Source organism: Apis laboriosa, unplaced genomic scaffold (assembly GCF_014066325.1).
Source record: "Apis laboriosa isolate Shangri-la unplaced genomic scaffold, ASM1406632v1 scaffold23_cov150, whole genome shotgun sequence".
Classification (NCBI taxonomy): Eukaryota; Metazoa; Arthropoda; class Insecta; order Hymenoptera; family Apidae; genus Apis; species Apis laboriosa.
Genome location: NW_025222452.1, coordinates 4,859,650 through 4,877,343, shown reverse-complemented (window position 1 = coordinate 4,877,343; position 17,694 = coordinate 4,859,650). Strand labels below are relative to the sequence as shown.

The 17,694-nt window shown below is 21.6% G+C and overlaps 5 protein-coding genes across 5 annotated transcripts; 3 read left to right on the top strand and 2 right to left on the bottom strand.

Moving 5' to 3' along the window:
* Positions 1-421: 421 nt before the first annotated feature.
* Positions 422-2,258, bottom strand: LOC122713493. The gene is made up of 4 exons (XM_043934020.1): positions 2,143-2,258; positions 1,655-1,780; positions 885-1,010; positions 422-687 (listed from the first exon to the last, which is right to left on the bottom strand). The coding sequence occupies exons 2-4, from the start codon at positions 1,673-1,675 to the stop codon at positions 523-525; spliced, it is 312 nt and encodes a 103-aa protein (XP_043789955.1). The 5' UTR covers positions 1,676-1,780; positions 2,143-2,258; the 3' UTR covers positions 422-522.
* On the top strand, positions 1,558-2,565 carry LOC122713492. Its single transcript, XM_043934019.1, has 2 exons — positions 1,558-2,096; positions 2,194-2,565. The coding sequence occupies exons 1-2, from the start codon at positions 2,061-2,063 to the stop codon at positions 2,563-2,565; spliced, it is 408 nt and encodes a 135-aa protein (XP_043789954.1). The 5' UTR covers positions 1,558-2,060.
* A 58-nt stretch (positions 2,566-2,623) lies between these two features.
* LOC122713491 (beta-1,3-glucan-binding protein 1-like) lies at positions 2,624-5,802 on the bottom strand. Its single transcript, XM_043934018.1, has 8 exons — positions 5,538-5,802; positions 4,593-4,820; positions 4,274-4,500; positions 4,043-4,179; positions 3,801-3,967; positions 3,162-3,493; positions 2,863-2,964; positions 2,624-2,771 (listed from the first exon to the last, which is right to left on the bottom strand). The coding sequence occupies exons 1-8, from the start codon at positions 5,683-5,685 to the stop codon at positions 2,670-2,672; spliced, it is 1,443 nt and encodes a 480-aa protein (XP_043789953.1). The 5' UTR covers positions 5,686-5,802; the 3' UTR covers positions 2,624-2,669.
* A 3,249-nt stretch (positions 5,803-9,051) lies between these two features.
* Positions 9,052-11,518, top strand: LOC122713316 (general transcriptional corepressor trfA). Its single transcript, XM_043933664.1, has 3 exons — positions 9,052-10,488; positions 10,619-10,856; positions 11,144-11,518. Exons 1-3 carry the CDS (start codon positions 9,332-9,334, stop codon positions 11,405-11,407), a joined length of 1,659 nt encoding a protein of 552 aa, XP_043789599.1. The 5' UTR covers positions 9,052-9,331; the 3' UTR covers positions 11,408-11,518.
* Positions 11,519-12,111: 593 nt separating this feature from the next.
* LOC122713276 (calcium permeable stress-gated cation channel 1) lies at positions 12,112-16,281 on the top strand. Its single transcript, XM_043933598.1, has 12 exons — positions 12,112-12,417; positions 12,873-13,011; positions 13,153-13,370; positions 13,481-13,757; positions 13,843-13,946; positions 14,029-14,221; positions 14,291-14,405; positions 14,600-14,796; positions 14,881-15,207; positions 15,272-15,547; positions 15,638-15,871; positions 15,993-16,281. The coding sequence occupies exons 1-12, from the start codon at positions 12,398-12,400 to the stop codon at positions 16,194-16,196; spliced, it is 2,304 nt and encodes a 767-aa protein (XP_043789533.1). The 5' UTR covers positions 12,112-12,397; the 3' UTR covers positions 16,197-16,281.
* The last annotated feature ends 1,413 nt before the right edge of the window (positions 16,282-17,694 follow it).

The following is a 17,694-nucleotide window of genomic DNA, read 5'->3' as shown; positions in this document are numbered from 1 at the left end:
TTACCTTATTCTGATATCCGTTATAATTTTCCATTCTCTCCCCACTTCATCTTTTATCAAGTGAAAGTCGAACAGGATATTTTGTACTTTGCACCTCTTGGAGTTACTATGATGCAATTTTAGAAATAAAATTTATTTTAAAATTTATCGAAAATTGTAAATTATTGAAAAAGTTGAAAAAAGAATAATTATAGATTTTTAAATAAAATATAATTAATCCTTAAACAATATCGATTTGAATTAATATGTAAAATTATGAATATATCTATATATATATTGTTTCTGAATTTAAAAAAAAAATAGTCCGTGTATAACATGGACAAAAAAGTAATTAAAAAATATATCAAAATGAAATATATGTAACATTATTTAATATATATACAATACATAATTTATTTAAGATATCATCCAATTTATTTAATAAAAATATTTTTACATTTATTTTTTTATAAATTATTTTTTTGTACAATTAATTTAAGAATTTTACATATACTAAGATAATTTTTATTGGTTTTTTACAGATTAGGAGTTTTTTATCAGTTTTTGTGCAGGCTCTGCCCATGGTTCTTTGTATCCGATTCCCATACCTAACTTCGCTATTGCAAATTCTCCATGATGACCATTTTCCTGCTCGTATCTAATTCGTCTTTGCTTTCCAATTTCTGGATCGAAATCCCACTGTGTTTTCTGTGTAATGATTATTATAATTATTGATTTAATGCAAGTAAATTTTATATATTTATTATATATTTATTATATATAATATATATTATATATATTATATATATAATATATATTTATTATATATTATTTTTATATTCTTTTTCTTTTTTTAAAAAAATTTTAAAATAGCAATTTTCTGTTTCACAGAATATTAAACTTACCTCGTGGAAAAGTGGTATTCCTGCTATGTTATATTGAAGAAAATCATGAATAAATAAGTATATGTTGAATGCATCTGATACGTTTTTATTAGTGTTAAACAATAGAACAAGAAAAATCGAAATTACCTATAACGTAGAAAAATTTATCAGTGTAATTTAATTTTAATATACATAGAATAATATATATATATATATATATATATATATATATATATTGAATATATTTAATAAATATAATAATCTTTTAAAATTGCATATATGAATGTAAAGTTCATAATATTTATTTGCGTATATGTATGTATATTTTATTATTATTTTAATTATAATTCTTTTTTAAGCTTACTATTACGTTAAATTTTTTGATATTTTTTATTATATATTAGAAAAAAAATATAAAAATAATGAGCGACATACATAAATTTAATCATTCTCAAGCTTATTTATATTACTTACGATTACTTACTTTACTAATTGTAAAACATTTCATACATAAATATAAATTATTCCTTTCTTTTTTAAAGTAAAGTAACATTATATTCAAATGTATAAAAAAATTTCGTTCGTAAGATACTAATTAAATTGAAATCTCAATTTTGCAATGTATTTTCAAAAATCATTCGTTTTGAACATACTATAATTATCTATATAACTTAATAAGGGAAATTACGAAAATTATGCAAAATTATATATTTATGCAAAAGATCAAAAACAAGTAAATTTTTCTGCTATTTATAACTATCAAAAAAAAAATTTCTATTAGCTCTAACTACCAAATTACGTGTGTAGTCCATGTTATTTCTCCTCGAGTTGGTCACGTAGAATCACGTTGTCGGTAACGTGGTACGACGAGAGCGGGATAAGCGTAGAATATCAACTAACTCCGCTTCCAAAGGTGACTATACATATAGAAAAGAAATCATCTGGTATATTGTAGTGATATGGCGTAATGCAATCAGTGAAAGTAAAGAAAACTGATGTCGAACAATGTGGCGCGAATCATTTGAAAAATTATGCTACGTCTTTGCCAACGATTGACAATTCTATCACGAAAAACTTAAAATGTATTCTATACACGAAATTGTCACTCACTCAGAAGACATAAAGGTTGGTGGACACTATGAACAATGGGATTACTTTCTCTGTGTTCCTACGTAGAGGTTTAGTAAAAAAAAAAAAATGCGCACGAGTCACACATTAGCAATATTCTGTGCAGTAAGTGGACTTACGATCATATTTACTGATCATGACATACATTTACCTAAAATTGCGCGATAAAAATCATTTTATTATTCTTTTATTGCATATACAGCTATGCATAATCGTCGAGTGCAGTGGAACTATTTCAACCCGAATTGCTAGAACACTTCCGTTCGATATGTTCCCTTCAAGATGGACAGCTATGCTTCGAACATTGTGGTCTAATGGAAAATTTTGGGAATGGCCAAGAAATGGTGTAGAAACTTTCCTAAGAATTATAGCTTCTCCGGATACTAGAAAAAAAATAATGTTCGAATTTAGACCAGAAGACGGGCCTCGGGCCTCACTTGATTATCAAAGACGTTATGGCTATCGAGGTCAGTGGTTGATCGAATTATTGGGTTCCGGTTTTCATCCAGATGACGTGCCTTATCGACAACCGTTACCTTCTTCCGTATTGGTACCACCACCACCATCTTTTTAATTGTTATGTATCTTATTAATTTATATGGACGAAGAAGGAATGTAAATACAACCAAGGATAATTAAAAAGTGATTAAGTGTATTTTTGAATTAAAAATGAAAAAGTTAAACTGCCCAGATTTTAATATAATCTATGTGTAAACCGATATCGCTCACTCTCCAAGATTTTATCCAATCGTTTTCTGCTAAGTAGAAGTGATAAAGTGCCTACAATCAATAATGTGTTTAAGATGTACGTTCTTATTAAATAATTTTTTTTTTTGCTAAAAAAAAAGTTAAATTGCTTAAATAGAAGTACCTTCGATCCGACATTTCTCCAAGGTTTTACATAGTTACCGCTGATGCAATTGTCTGGAAAGATAATGTGACCTCCTACGGCTAAACCGATATTAATATAAACCTACGAAAAATATAGAACGTATCGTAATAAATCATTTAAAATTGCTAATAATATCAATTATTAATAAATCAATGATGGATTTAAAATAATGTTATTCTATTGTATGAAAGAAAATATCGATGAAAAATGAAATAGAATTAACAAATAATAATTTTAAAATAGTATTTGTCATTTATTATCAGATAATTATTATTAACCGGAATATCGTATAATGCCGGAACATTTTGTTGGCCATATTCTACTCCATCAACTTTAACTATGATTTGATTAGGTTTCCATTCTAAATCGTACACGTGATATTCGTCTGACCATAAAGTTTCTGATTTCTTTTTGGGAAGATTTAATTTATTATCCTGTGGAATATGTGAATTTATATTTGTTGCATGAGCACCCCCTAGAAGAAAATGTCCGCTCAAATCGTTTCCATCTTGTGATATAAGGACAGAATTTCCGTTTGAGTGAACTATTACGATGTCACAATAAATCGATGAATTTTTTGTGCACATATCTGTACTTTCCAAGGTAATCACTGAAATAAAATAACAAATTATTTATTGAAATTTGAATTTATTAAATGATATTGATGATAATGATTCAAAATATATAGAATTATATATTTAATTCATATGTAATAGAAAGTGATTTATATGAAATTTATTATGAAATTTCATTTTTTTTCCTAATCAGAATTAAAAAAAAAATTACATTATTTCTAGCATTTTTTTTATAACTCTAATCAGAAAGGAAACATTATTTGTTTCGATATATATAACAATTTAGAATTATGTGAATAAATAATATAAATGATTATTTACAAAATGTAGAATAAAACTCACAAGGAAATAACCAATCACCACGAGGTAATTTAGCACGAATTTGAATGCGACCATATTGAAAATTAAAGGATGATTTAGTATTTAATCGTCCTGATATCACAGGCGGTATAATATGTGATCCAATTGCAAATCGTTTACATTCTTCGCTTTCAACGATTCCTGTACATCTAAAAAGATGTTAAAGATTTTTAATATGAATATTATTATACTTTGTTGTAATTGATTTTGTAATAAATTTTTACTTTTCCAAAGTCAGACTATTGCTTCGGATAAAGTCTGGTCCATACTTCTCGTTAGTCAAAATTGGTTCAATATGCAAAATACCATCTTTAACTTCCACGTTGTCGATATTATTCATGTATATGACGAATTCATAACTCTAAAATGAAATGATGAAAAAACTGTTTTATTATTGAATTAAATTTTTTATTTTATAACGATATGTTTTTAAAATATGTTCCGTTCTATCTTACAGGAGGACCTGCAAAGCGTTCAAGAATCGTCCAACGTGTTGTATTAAGAGAATCGAAATTCTCTTCAAAAATCAATTGACCTGGGCAGATTTGCCTATTCAGTAATTGATTTATCGAATTATTTTCAAATATTTTAGTTTGCGAAGATGCCGTACAAGTGTCAACCTTTTTTTTAGGAATACTTTTATCTCCTTTCGAAACTGGTGAAGCATCGTAATTATAAAATTCTGAAAGAAAAAATCAATCGATATAATTGTCATACAAAAATCAATTCACCAAAATCGATTTATACAAAAATCATTTCTTTCATTAAACTGACCATTAACTACGTGTTTTTGATCAAGTAGATTATAACCAAGGCCATTATAAACTACGTGAACCCAATAATAAATTATGTCTCCTAATTTCAATTTTGTGGATCGATCCTCATATACCCAACGACCATTACGTGGTTTTATAATGTCTCTGGCAATAGTTCCTGCTTCGAGACTATAGAAATCATCATTAAATTTTACATGATACGCAACCAAACTGATGCCATCCTCATCTAAGTGGAAAAAAATTTTTCTATCGTAAAATTTTTTATGTTTGTAAAAATAATTTAATTATTGAATACTTTAATTATTTTAAACATTAGATTCTTGTATAAATATCTATAAATTATTATATTGTGTTGTTATGCAATAATGTTTTATTTTAATTAATTTTTATAGAATACAATTAGATAAATACAATTACATTGCCGTAAATTAATATACTTTATTACGTATCGAATTCTTTTCTTTGTAAAATTTTATTTTTATTTTCCTTATTTAATTTAGTTTTTATTTTACGTTTACGTAAATAAATTTCAATAAAAATTTTTATTCAATATTTTTCAATATTTAAATAAATAATATTTATAAATATGTTTTAATGAACAAAATAAATATAATTTTTGTATATATTTTTATTCTTCAAAACTAAAATTAACAAATTTTTAAGATTGCAATATTGTATTATAATTATTACTATAATCATACATTATGATGTATCATTTGTATCATTTCTATTTTTCTTTTAAATATTATTTTCTAGGTAAAAAAATTCTATTCACTAAATAGAAATATTTCCTCATTCTTCTCGCTTTCAATGATTATTATTCTTTTTAGTAATAATTTTATTTAAAAAAAAATTAAAATTAAATTCCAAATAGAATAATAGAACTGTAATAAAATAATATTAAAAAAATAAATAAGAAACAACATAAAAGAATTCTACTTACGAGCAATAGACATTCGTAATCCTATCGGATAGAGAGGTTCTACACTTGGTGTTGGAGGAACATATTGTGCAAGATTTTCTTGAATTGCTATGCCAAACAATGAAATAATAATAATAATAAAGCAATTCGTTATGAAAAAAATTTTCATGATGCCCACGTTTAATAATGCTACCGCTAGTTCGAATGATACTGAGAAAGAAGATATCAGTGCAATGTTTTATAAAACAGGTTTCAATATATATATATATATATATAGTTATATTATTAATGTTTATATCTTTCGGAAATAATTCTCTATAGTTTTATTGCGATTCAATTTTTCTTTAATTGATTATGAAAAATATTCATTAACTCGAATAAAAGAAAAATTTTTCATATATTGATTATTTGTCAATGTATTTTTCTTTTTATAAATATTTTTAATAGTTTTATATATCTTATGATCTTGTGTTACATTAAAAAAAGAATTGATTTTTTAAAAAATTAGAAATAATTTTTTATATTTTATCGAATTTTATAATAGAAATTTATTTTGATATTTTATTAATTATTTTATTAATTATTATAAGAGAATAAAGAAATAAATATTATTGATGAATAAAATTATTGATTATTATGTCAATTTTTTGGATTTTCAATTTCTTTTATGAAACAAACAATTGATATAAAATACTATAATAATATATTATTATAGTATTATAATATAATATAATTTGTTTAATTCTTATTTTAAATGGTATAAAGTGAGTTTATATATTTGATAAGTAAACAACAATATAATATGTTGCAATATGGATAAGTTTTCTAGTATTTTATAAAATATAGAGAATCTTTTTAACGAATAAATTATTCATTAATTAAGTAATGAAATGAGTTTTTATCTTTATATATATGATATTACATAATATAATCTTAATGTTATTGATATATGTGAATGACTACTCATAATATTTTCTTACGATTTATGTATTTTTTATTTTTTTCTATGATATTTTTATAACAAAATGTTAATATCTTCATTTGCATCATAACTCTTGCATTTAATTTTAAATATTAATTTCAAACACATTCATCATTTCGTATCACCACATATTAATAAATTTTTTCATTTCAGAAATTTTTCACATTCAGAAAATTATTTAAAAATTACACTTAATAATCAAAACAAAAGTTAGTATTATAAATCTATATAGTAAATACTATATAAATTTATATTAAATACTAGTAAATAATATTTAGAATAAATATTAGATTTTTTATTAGTATAATATATAATATAATAATATTAATTAGTTATTAATAAATAATTTTTAAAATAATCGATTGATACATTGTAAATATCATATTTAAAAATAGTTTTTCTTCTAAGTGATTTAAATAAACATGATCGTTTAGATACATTAGTTTTTTTTCTTTTTGCTATCGTTAAAGTGGGAAAGTACCGGAAAATACCAGTATATCTTGTTATTGAATTATTGATAGAAAATGATAAAAATGTCTCTCTAAATGTCTCTCTTTTTTTAAATTTTTTACAATAATTTCTTCTGTTAGTTTTTATTTATAAATATAAAAACAATATTTTTAATATTTTTAAAAAGAATATAATCATTCAATATTCATTCAAATATTATATTTATAAAATAAAAAAATATTTATTTTTTATATATTTTTGTCGTAATCTATTGTAATTTTAAAATTTTTTCTTCAGTATATCGATTTATTTTTCCTGTTCAGCATAATTTAAATAATCCATTAAATGATAAAATGATAAAATTGTTATAATAATGTACATATAATAATGACATATATATATAACTTTAATAACTTCTTAAATTAATTTTATAAAATTATATTTTTTGCTTATAAATGCTTATCAAGAAGATTTATTGATACTACTTTTAGAAAAATATATTTAATTTTTCAAGTTTCATTTAAACAATATTCATTTAATTTTTTTTCTTTTAAATTGTTATTTCTTTAAAATATTAAATATGTAAAGATTTATAAGACTAAATATATTACGTTAATATAAAAAAAAATAATAAAATCAGATGTAAATAAATAAATATAAATATAGAACAAATTTTGATAATATTGTTTTTAACTATATTAACTATATTATATATATAATATAACTATAATATTGTTTTTAATTATTTCATATTTTAATGTATATTTAATGTTTAATTATAATGAATTATAATTTAATTTACTACATTCTTATGTAGTATTATTTATTACAAAAAAATTATTTATTATTATTATAACTAAAATTATGGAAGATCACAGTAACTTGATATTGAGATATATAATACGAATTATAAAAGAATCATACAGTATATTATAAATCTGTACATTATTTTTTATTCTTACCATCGAATAAAAACTATCGAATTTATTCTACCATCATCACTAGTGAAAATTATAGTGACATAATTTTTTTGTATATGTGTGGTAATACTTTCAATCTTATTTTTGTAAAATATAGTTTTAAAATTTAATTTTTAGATATATTATAATTTATTATCATAAAACATCTATAAAATAAAGATATAAGTCTTATAAATATAGATAAATTATAAAATTAATTATAAAATATTTTAAATATTTATATTTAAATTATAATTATAATATAAATTAAAATTAAATCATTTATCACGCAATGTTTTGTGTACCTCTAGTGATTTGTCTCGTTGAATATAGTATAACCAAATATAATATCAGATAATTTTATAAGTATTGATGCATTACATATAAATGTTTGAAATTATTTAATAATGTAAATAATATATAAAATATGTGTTTATAATGTGTCTTATATGTATATATAAATATTTATATGTTAAAATAAATATCTATTTCATCTATTTCAATGTTAAGTTAATATAACTATGCTTCAAATCATCAATTAAAAAAGCACTTTTAAAAAATTTTTTTTTTAATCATCAAAACATCTGGGTTTAGTTAAAAATAAAAACTAAATATAAATAAATAAATAAAATACTATGAGTGTAAACAAAAATAAGAGAATTGAGACAATTTTAAATGATACAAGTAGTTTCTGTCATCGAAGAAGTTCGCTGAAAGTTAATTTAAGTTGTGTTCCAAATTTATCAGATTCTGGCAATGATTCACTTGAACAAATAGATTTTAGTCATGATGAGGATAATATTCTTTCTTATGGTATTCCTTTTAAAAATATTAATATAGTTTTAGAAAGAATAAGCAAAAACAATGTACAAAATATTTTATCAAAAACAAAAAATAAACAAATATTTAACAAACAAGATGAATTATGTATTAATACAAGCACAATATATGCTAAAAATAAACATCCAAGTAAATTTATAATTGATGAATGTGAAAATACAAAAAAAAATGAATTGTTCTCAAAAATGTCAATTACAAGTAAAATTAAATGTCAGAATGAAAAAAATAATTTAAATCAAAATATTTGTAATACACCAAAAAACAAATATAAAAGAAAAGATATTAAAAAAACAATACAATCAAACAAAAAACAATTTTCTAATGTAAAAAAAAAATTTGTTATAAATACAATTGATAATAGTATTAGCTCAAAATGTTATTCTATAAAACAGCATTCTATACAATTGGAAAAAAAAAATCATAGTAAATATGATGTATTAAAACTAAAAAAAAATAAAATATTTTGTGATTCTAATGAAAAAAAAAATCATAAATCTGATAATTATATTAATTATGAAAATAACTCTCTTATATTAAATATTTCTGAAAGTGAAAATGATTTTATACCAATTGCATGTTCCACAATGATAAATGATAAATTATTAGATATAGAAAAAGAAGAACATTCTAAAAATGCGCATAATTTGCAAAAACAACATGACAGCTATGCATGCCAACTTTCATGTGAAAATTTTAAAGTGATAGGAAATAATAAAAACATAAATCTAGTTGAAACAGATGAATTAAATACAATGCAAACTTCCTTAAATGTCAATACATCTATTGATCAAATAAATGACAATAATAAATATAAAAATAAATCTAAACAGAAAGATTGTGAAAATAAAAAAAGTTTTGAAAATGAACAAAAAGATACACATGCATTAAATTTTAAAACAACACAAGATAGTGTGAATACTGTTTGTACTTCATTACAAATGAACACATCATTAGATACTTCAAAGAGATTACAAAAAAATAATGATGCAATTGATGATATAAATTTAATTAAAAAACAAAAAAGTACTTTTAATTTACAAAATACAAAAAATAATAGTTTTGATGTGCAAAAAACTAATAATTACAAAATACCTTATCAAAATGATGTAATTCTACAAAAAATTCATAATTGTGGTAATATAAATAATACAATCATTTTGCATAATTCATCTTGTAAAATGTCGCACATTGACTCAAAAACATCTATAATCATTAAAGAATCAACTGATGAAAGTAAAATAGAAACAAATCAAAATATGAAATATTCAATGACATCAAATAATAAAAAAAAATGTAAAAAAAAATTATTACCTTTACATGAATCTTCACAATTATTATCATTCTCTCCTGTACAAAATGAAGAATATTCATCTCCTCCATTTTTAATATTTAGAAAAAAACATAAAAAAAATAAAAATGAAGTTAAAAAGATAGTTAATGAAAATAACACAGAAATTGTTAAAAAAAAGAAAAAAAATTATGATGGTAAAAAAAAACAAAAAAAAACAAAAAAAATAGTTAGTAAAAAAATTGTTATTAAAAAAATTGTTAATGAAGATATTTTAAAGAAATTAAGAGAAAATAAAGAAAAAGTTAATAAATTAGAAACAACACATATTTATACTTTAGAAAGAAATTTATCAGGTGATTTTCAACCTACAAAAACATCATCTGTTGTTCAATTTGCAAAAAAAAAACAAATGCACAAATTGAATATTGTTACAACTGGTTTGTCTAATGAGTAAGTAAAAATATTATTTATTCATTATAACTTAGAAAATAATAAATCATATTATTTTTAATCAAAAATAAACATTTATATTTTATTACAAATATATTTTTAATTCTATAATTTCATATTGATTTTATAGAGATAAAGATATAGTGAGAAGTGTTGTTAAAACTCTTGGTTCAGCAAAGATTGAATTAAAAGTTACAAAAAATACAACACATGTAGTAACTACAGGTGTACGTACAATAAATCTGTTACATGGTATTATAAGAGGCTGTTGGTTAGTTAGTTTTGAATGGATCTTAAAATCTTTAGAAAACAATACATGGCTAAATCCAGAAAAATATGAAATGACACATTTTTCAAAAGCAGTTTTGGTAAATAAAATATAAAATCATTAAAATGTATAATGTCTCAGATAAAAGAAATTATTTTAAATATTTACTTTTTCTTTTCTTTTATTATTTATTACTTCAATATTTTATTAATATTTTTTTTAAATTATTTAAATTATGCCATAAATATTCTGTACATGAAAAAAAAGAATTATTAGTATTTAAGTGGCCTCTTTCAGCTGAGACAAACTATATAACATATATATTTATATCTTATACATTATGCTATAAAATAAATTATTATTTTATATTTTTATATAATTTTTTAGGAAAATCGTAAAGATAGGCAACTATTTGGAAAATCCTATGTTCCAGAATTATTTACTGCTTGTGGATGCATATACATTGAAAAAAATACAACACCACCTTATAATGTATTAAAAGATCTCATAAAAGCTGCTGGTGGTTGTATTACTGAAAATCCAGAAACAGCAAAAATTATAATTGGTGTTGAAGGTTTAAAAGAAACTTGGATTTTAGATTGTATCACATCAGGTGAATTACAGCCACATAATCAATACCAACGATTATAAATATTAATTTAAATATTATGATATTTTTAAAATAATGAATATCGAAAGCAAATATCAGTTGAAACATAAATATATGTATAAATTTATATATCACATATATAAATAAAAAGAAAAATATTGTAAATATAAATATATTATGATATATATTTAATATATATATATATATATATATATATATATGATAATGTCTAAGAACATATATCTACTAAACAGAACATTGTTTATTTATTTATATAATAATTATTTATATATTATTTATTTATATAATAACATTATACATTTATTTATTTATTTACGTATATATTATATATTTACTACAGATAGGAATTTTGTATATCAGAAATAGCTATTTTTTATTTACATTTATATATTTTCTAAATTAATAATAAATAATAAATTTTCCTTATTTGATTTTTATAACATATGTACATTTATATATACATTACAAACATTAATACATTAAAAAAAAGAAAAATTTGAATTATTGAATTTTTTATAAAAAAAAAAATATGAAAATTTTATAAACAAAATTTTGAAAAAAAAATGGGAGAATTACAATTTTTAAAAGATAATATTATAATATATAATATATAAATATATTGCATTATTATTTAATTTATTTATTATTATTATTTTAACATTTTAATTTGTTATTTATTGTCTTAAAACACGAGAATTCAGATTTTTTTTTAAATATTTCTTTAAAACATTTAAATCAATATCTATTGAAATATGATATTAATTATCACGTTATCAGTCAATCTGAACAGATAAAGAAAATTGATAAAATTTAAATAAAATTCTGTAAATTTCAACATATCATATTATCTTTGCGCAATTATTACATTTAAATCATTAGGTTATGTTAACGCGATACTTGCTATTGCTTATATCTAACGGAATCGGTACAATGTGTCAAATTGACACACATTTGTTGATATATACTTTTGTATTTACTTAATTATACATAAATATATATATCAATAAAATATGGGCTACTTAAATTTTCAGTAAGTAAATAAATAAATAAGTAATAAGATATAATTTTTTATATATTTTAATCATATTATTATTGTTTCCTTACAATTATGTAAATTCGTAATTTCAATTGTTTGAAAATTTTGTTAATCGTTAAGTATCATTGTTTATCTATGATAAAAATAGTATATAACATATTTAATATTTTATCTTTCTTTCGTTCTTTATTTTTATAGAATATTTTTTATACTAAATAATTTATATAAAATAATATAATTATTTTATATTTATATTTATTTTTAGAAATGGATTTATATATTTCTTGCAGATATTATTTTGTAAAATTAAAATTAAAATAATATGTATAAAATTATAATGTATAAATTAATATGTATAAAAATGTATTTTTTATATTAAAAATTCTTCTTTAATATTAAATATTTAAAAATAAATTTCATACAAAAGATTATTTTTATTTAAATTATAGCTCAAGCTTACATGAAATACGTGAAACTCCATCTACTGAAACTTGTATTCCAATCCCAAGACATAATTCAACAATAATATTACCTGATATCTATGCGGGCATTCCTGAAAATTTATTGCTAAATTTTTTTGGATTTTTGGTAAAAATTATATTAAAAAAATATATTAAAAAAAGTATATTTTTATATTATAAATTATATAAATATATATATATATATTAATATATCCTATGTACATATTTTTATAATAATTTTTTTAAATATTATAATATAATTTAACAGATCCTTGTTATCTTGTTTGGTTTATTACGTAAAAAAGCATGGAATTATGGACGTCTTGCATTATTAAACAAAACAGATGAACGATGGGTGGAATTATTTTATGGAGATAATGAAGGTAGAGATACAGAAGCAATATGTATAGAAAATTCTGTTAATTCCCAAATTTCTCAAGTTGATAGAGGTTTCTTATCATGGATTATTATTGCATTTAAAGTTAGGTAAATAATCAACTATTTAAAATATATTAAGATTGTGATATACATAACATATTTTAATAAAAATAATATATTTGATATATATGTATTATATTGCATAACTTTAATTTTAGTGATGAAGAATTATTAAAACGAGCAGGCCCAGATGGTTTGCTTTATATATCATTTGAACGTCATTTGATCATTTTAACATGCTTAATGGTTATTGTATCATTATGTATAGCTTTACCAATTAATTTTCATGGTAATATGCAAGGTGATGAAGCAACATTTGGTCATACAACATTATCAAATTTAGATCCAATGTCTCCATGGATTTGGGTGCATACAATTTTAATTTTATGCTATTTACCAATTGGTGGATACATTATGAGACATTTTTTGAAAAAGGTATTTATTTCATTAATTATGAATAAATAAATTTGTTATAAAATTTTTTTTAATTTTTGATTGAAATAATAATAACATTGAAAAGGTACGAGATTCCAGGCATGGTGGTGAATTGGCAGCTAGAACATTATTAATTACAGAAATACCAAAACATCAATGCTATATTCAAAGTCTTACTGATTATTTCAAGTATATAAATTTAATTTTATAATATATAATAATAAATATTGTTTAATTTATTTTACTTTTTTTATAATATTGTTTTGTGTAGACAAGCTTTTCCTACTTTAACAGTAGAAGATATTACATTAGCTTATGATATTAAACGACTTTCGGCACTAAATGTAGAAAGAGATTGTGCCGAACAAGCGCGTTTATATTGTGAAAATTATGCAAAAAAAAGAGAACCATTACAAATGTATCCATATCCATGTGGTCAAGTGATAAGTTGTTGTTGTAAAAATGTATGTAATTCTTTTAAAAAATTATTATTATAATTAAAGATTTATAAAATTTCAATTTTTTTTGTACAGAAAGTTGATGCTCGAGAATTTTATGCAAATGAAGAAATGCGATTGACTGCATTAGTTGAAGAAGAAAAAAAAGTAGCGCTAAGTAGACCTCTTGGAGTAGCTTTTATGACTCTAGGTCAGTTATCATGATTTTATCATGATTTTATCATGATTTTATAAGATATATATATATATATATGACATCAAAATTATGTTAAATTTTATTCAAAATCAATTATAAACAACAATTTCAAAATAATTATTGAATATTATTTTATTTCACAATATAAAACAATTTTCATTATCAATAATAATAATAATATTAATAAGGTACACCTGGTGCAGCTAAAGTTATGCGAAAACACTTACGTTCTTTGCCTAGTTTAACATGGATTGTAGATTATGCACCTACACCTTCTGATATTTTCTGGGAAAATCTAAGTATACCAAGGCCATGTTGGTACCTAAATGCTGTTTTAATAAATTTTGCATTGGGCATTATATTATTTTTTCTTACTACACCAGCTGTAAGTCTTGTTTTAATTAAAATAGTTATAATTCTTATTTTGTTTTTTTTACTAAATTTTTTTATATTCTCATAACATTTTCAGGTAATAGTAACTGCATTGAATAAATTACCAATTACAGGAAAAATTATGAATCTTAGTCCAATAGTCTCATATTTTCTTCCAACTGTATTGTTAGTTAGTGTGGCTGCTTTAATGCCTGTATTAGTATCAAGAAGTGAATCATTAGTTAGACATTGGACTAGAAGTAGTCTAAATCGAGCAGTAATGACGAAAACCTTACTTCTTTTGTTACTAATGGTTCTTATATTACCTAGTTTAGGTCTAACAAGTGCACAAGCATTTTTGGAATGGACTGTAAATGTAACAAATGACACAGGAAGATGGGATTGTGTGTTTTTACCTGATAAGGTATGATAGAACTAATAAAATATAATTTACAATCATAAAAATGTAAAATTTTTGTTTTTTTTAGGGTGCTTTATTTGTAAATTATGTAATTACTGCAGCTCTACTTGGAAGTGGATTGGAATTAGTCAGATTTCCAGAATTAGCATTATATACTTTCAGATTATGTGTAGCACGTAGTAAAGCGGAAAGAATACATGTTAGAAAAGCAGTATTATGGGAATTTCCATTAGGTGCTCATTATGCCTGGTTACTTTTAGTTTTTACTATGACAACAGTATATAGTTTGGCTTGTCCATTAATTACACCTTTTGGACTATTATATCTCGTAGTAAAACATTTGGTATGATGTTAAAATATTTTGTTACATAAAAATAATATATAAACATAATTAAAAGCATATTATATTTATAATAAATATTGCATATTATAGGTGGATAGACATAATTTATGTTTTGCTTATGGACCAAGCATCGGTGGTGGTCAATTAGCAGGTGCAGCAGCAAGTGCTACTGGAGCTGCCCCGATTTTGGCTCAAGCTGCACTATTAGCTCTAGGCTTGGTAAGAAGAGGACTATCACCTTTAGCTGCGGTACAACTTAGTGGACTTGCCGCGAGTATTTTAGGCCTTGTCACTGGTGCTACTTTATCCACATCAAAGTTTAAAGTATATTTCTAAGAATTTTTAGCATAATCAATTTATTATAATTTTTATCATATCGATTAATCAGAATTATCCAAATAATAAAAATAAAATAAAAATAAAATAAAATAATTTTCCTATATAGACACAAATGCCAAAAAGGGATTTATCAGCTGGTCAGAATTTTATTGCACCCGTGTTACGAACAAAACAGGCCTCATTAGAAGAAACCATATCTACAGGTTCAAATTCTAATCTCACTCCAACAAGTTTAAAAAGCACTAGTATTTCTTCAATACAAGATAGTCCGAAACTTTATCAAAATTATGGTAAAGAATCACAAGCTTGATAATTTTTGAATTATTTGATATTAATTATATAAGCGATATATTGAAATAATTTAATTATTGAAATAATTAAAAAAATAGTAATGAAATATTTTATGCTAATTAATTATTAAAAATTCTTATATCATTATATCGTATAAATAAATACGATAATAATGTTTTTTTTGTAAATGAAAACAATTTATTTGTATATTAAGAAAAAAGCATATATGATAAAAATTATATAATGAATATATAATTTTAATTTTTCATTTTGAAAACCCATAAAAATATTGAAATTAAGTTTTGCGAAGTAAAAAATTATTTGTTTGATGTTTATTATTATTTATTTAATATTTCATTTAAATTAATTATACTGAAGTTAGAAGATATTAATTATTATATGTATAATAATAATGCAATAGAAAGTTCAATATTCAATATTCTTCAATTTTCTTTCATATTTTTGATCATATGATAATCGTATAATTCTTATAAACAATTAAATTACTATTCAATATATTCAATATACATTCAATATATATTAACATTGTACATATTGTACTACATTTGAATAAAATTTTATTATAATTTTGAATATTGTTTTTATTAATAAAAAAAATGTTATATATATTATTTAATCTTTTGCAATTTTTTTTTTAAATATATTATTAATAATAGCAGTTTTTAAAATTTAAATATTATAAATTGGGAAATGATCAAAATTTCTGTTTTCATTACAAAAATGTTAGCATCTAATAATTTCCTTTAATTTCTGTAAATAGCACGCTTATTTAGTGTATATACAATTTAAATTACATAAAGGAAAATGCGACTAATAAACTTATTAATTAAATTGCCCATTTCGCTATATTCACATTTATATAAATTGCTTTTTAGACAATTTTTTTAAATATATATCATAAAATTTCTATTTTCACAAATGAAATGGATTACACATTTTAAATGAATTAATTGAAAACATAAAATGTTTTACAATATTCGATAAAAATTTCATTTAATTAATATTTTGTAATAGTAAATAGTCTTAAAAATAACTCGTATTTTATAATAGAAAATTTCAAAATTCACAAGGCAGTGTGAAGATAGTTATTACAATTTAATAAATGTAATTATTTCAATGATTATTTTATAGGTATGATGATATAATGGACAAGAATTTTAAACTACAATATAAAAAAGATTTAAAAAATATGTTTAACTAATGTATAAATATAATGTACAAAATAAACATTGTTTTCACAAAAGTTTATCCATACATAAACGTCCAAATTAATTCAAAATATTGAATTAGTATGACAATTCTAGATACCTAATTATATGTTAAAACAGAAGGAAAAAATATTGCATGAATATGTATGCATTTATTCTATATTATATTATTCGTAAATTAAAAAAAAAAAGCATTCCATGTCAATCCGATTAGATGAATGCTCATCACATGTGTGCGAGCGCGTGTATATACATACATATGCATATGATTCATAAATGCAATGTATG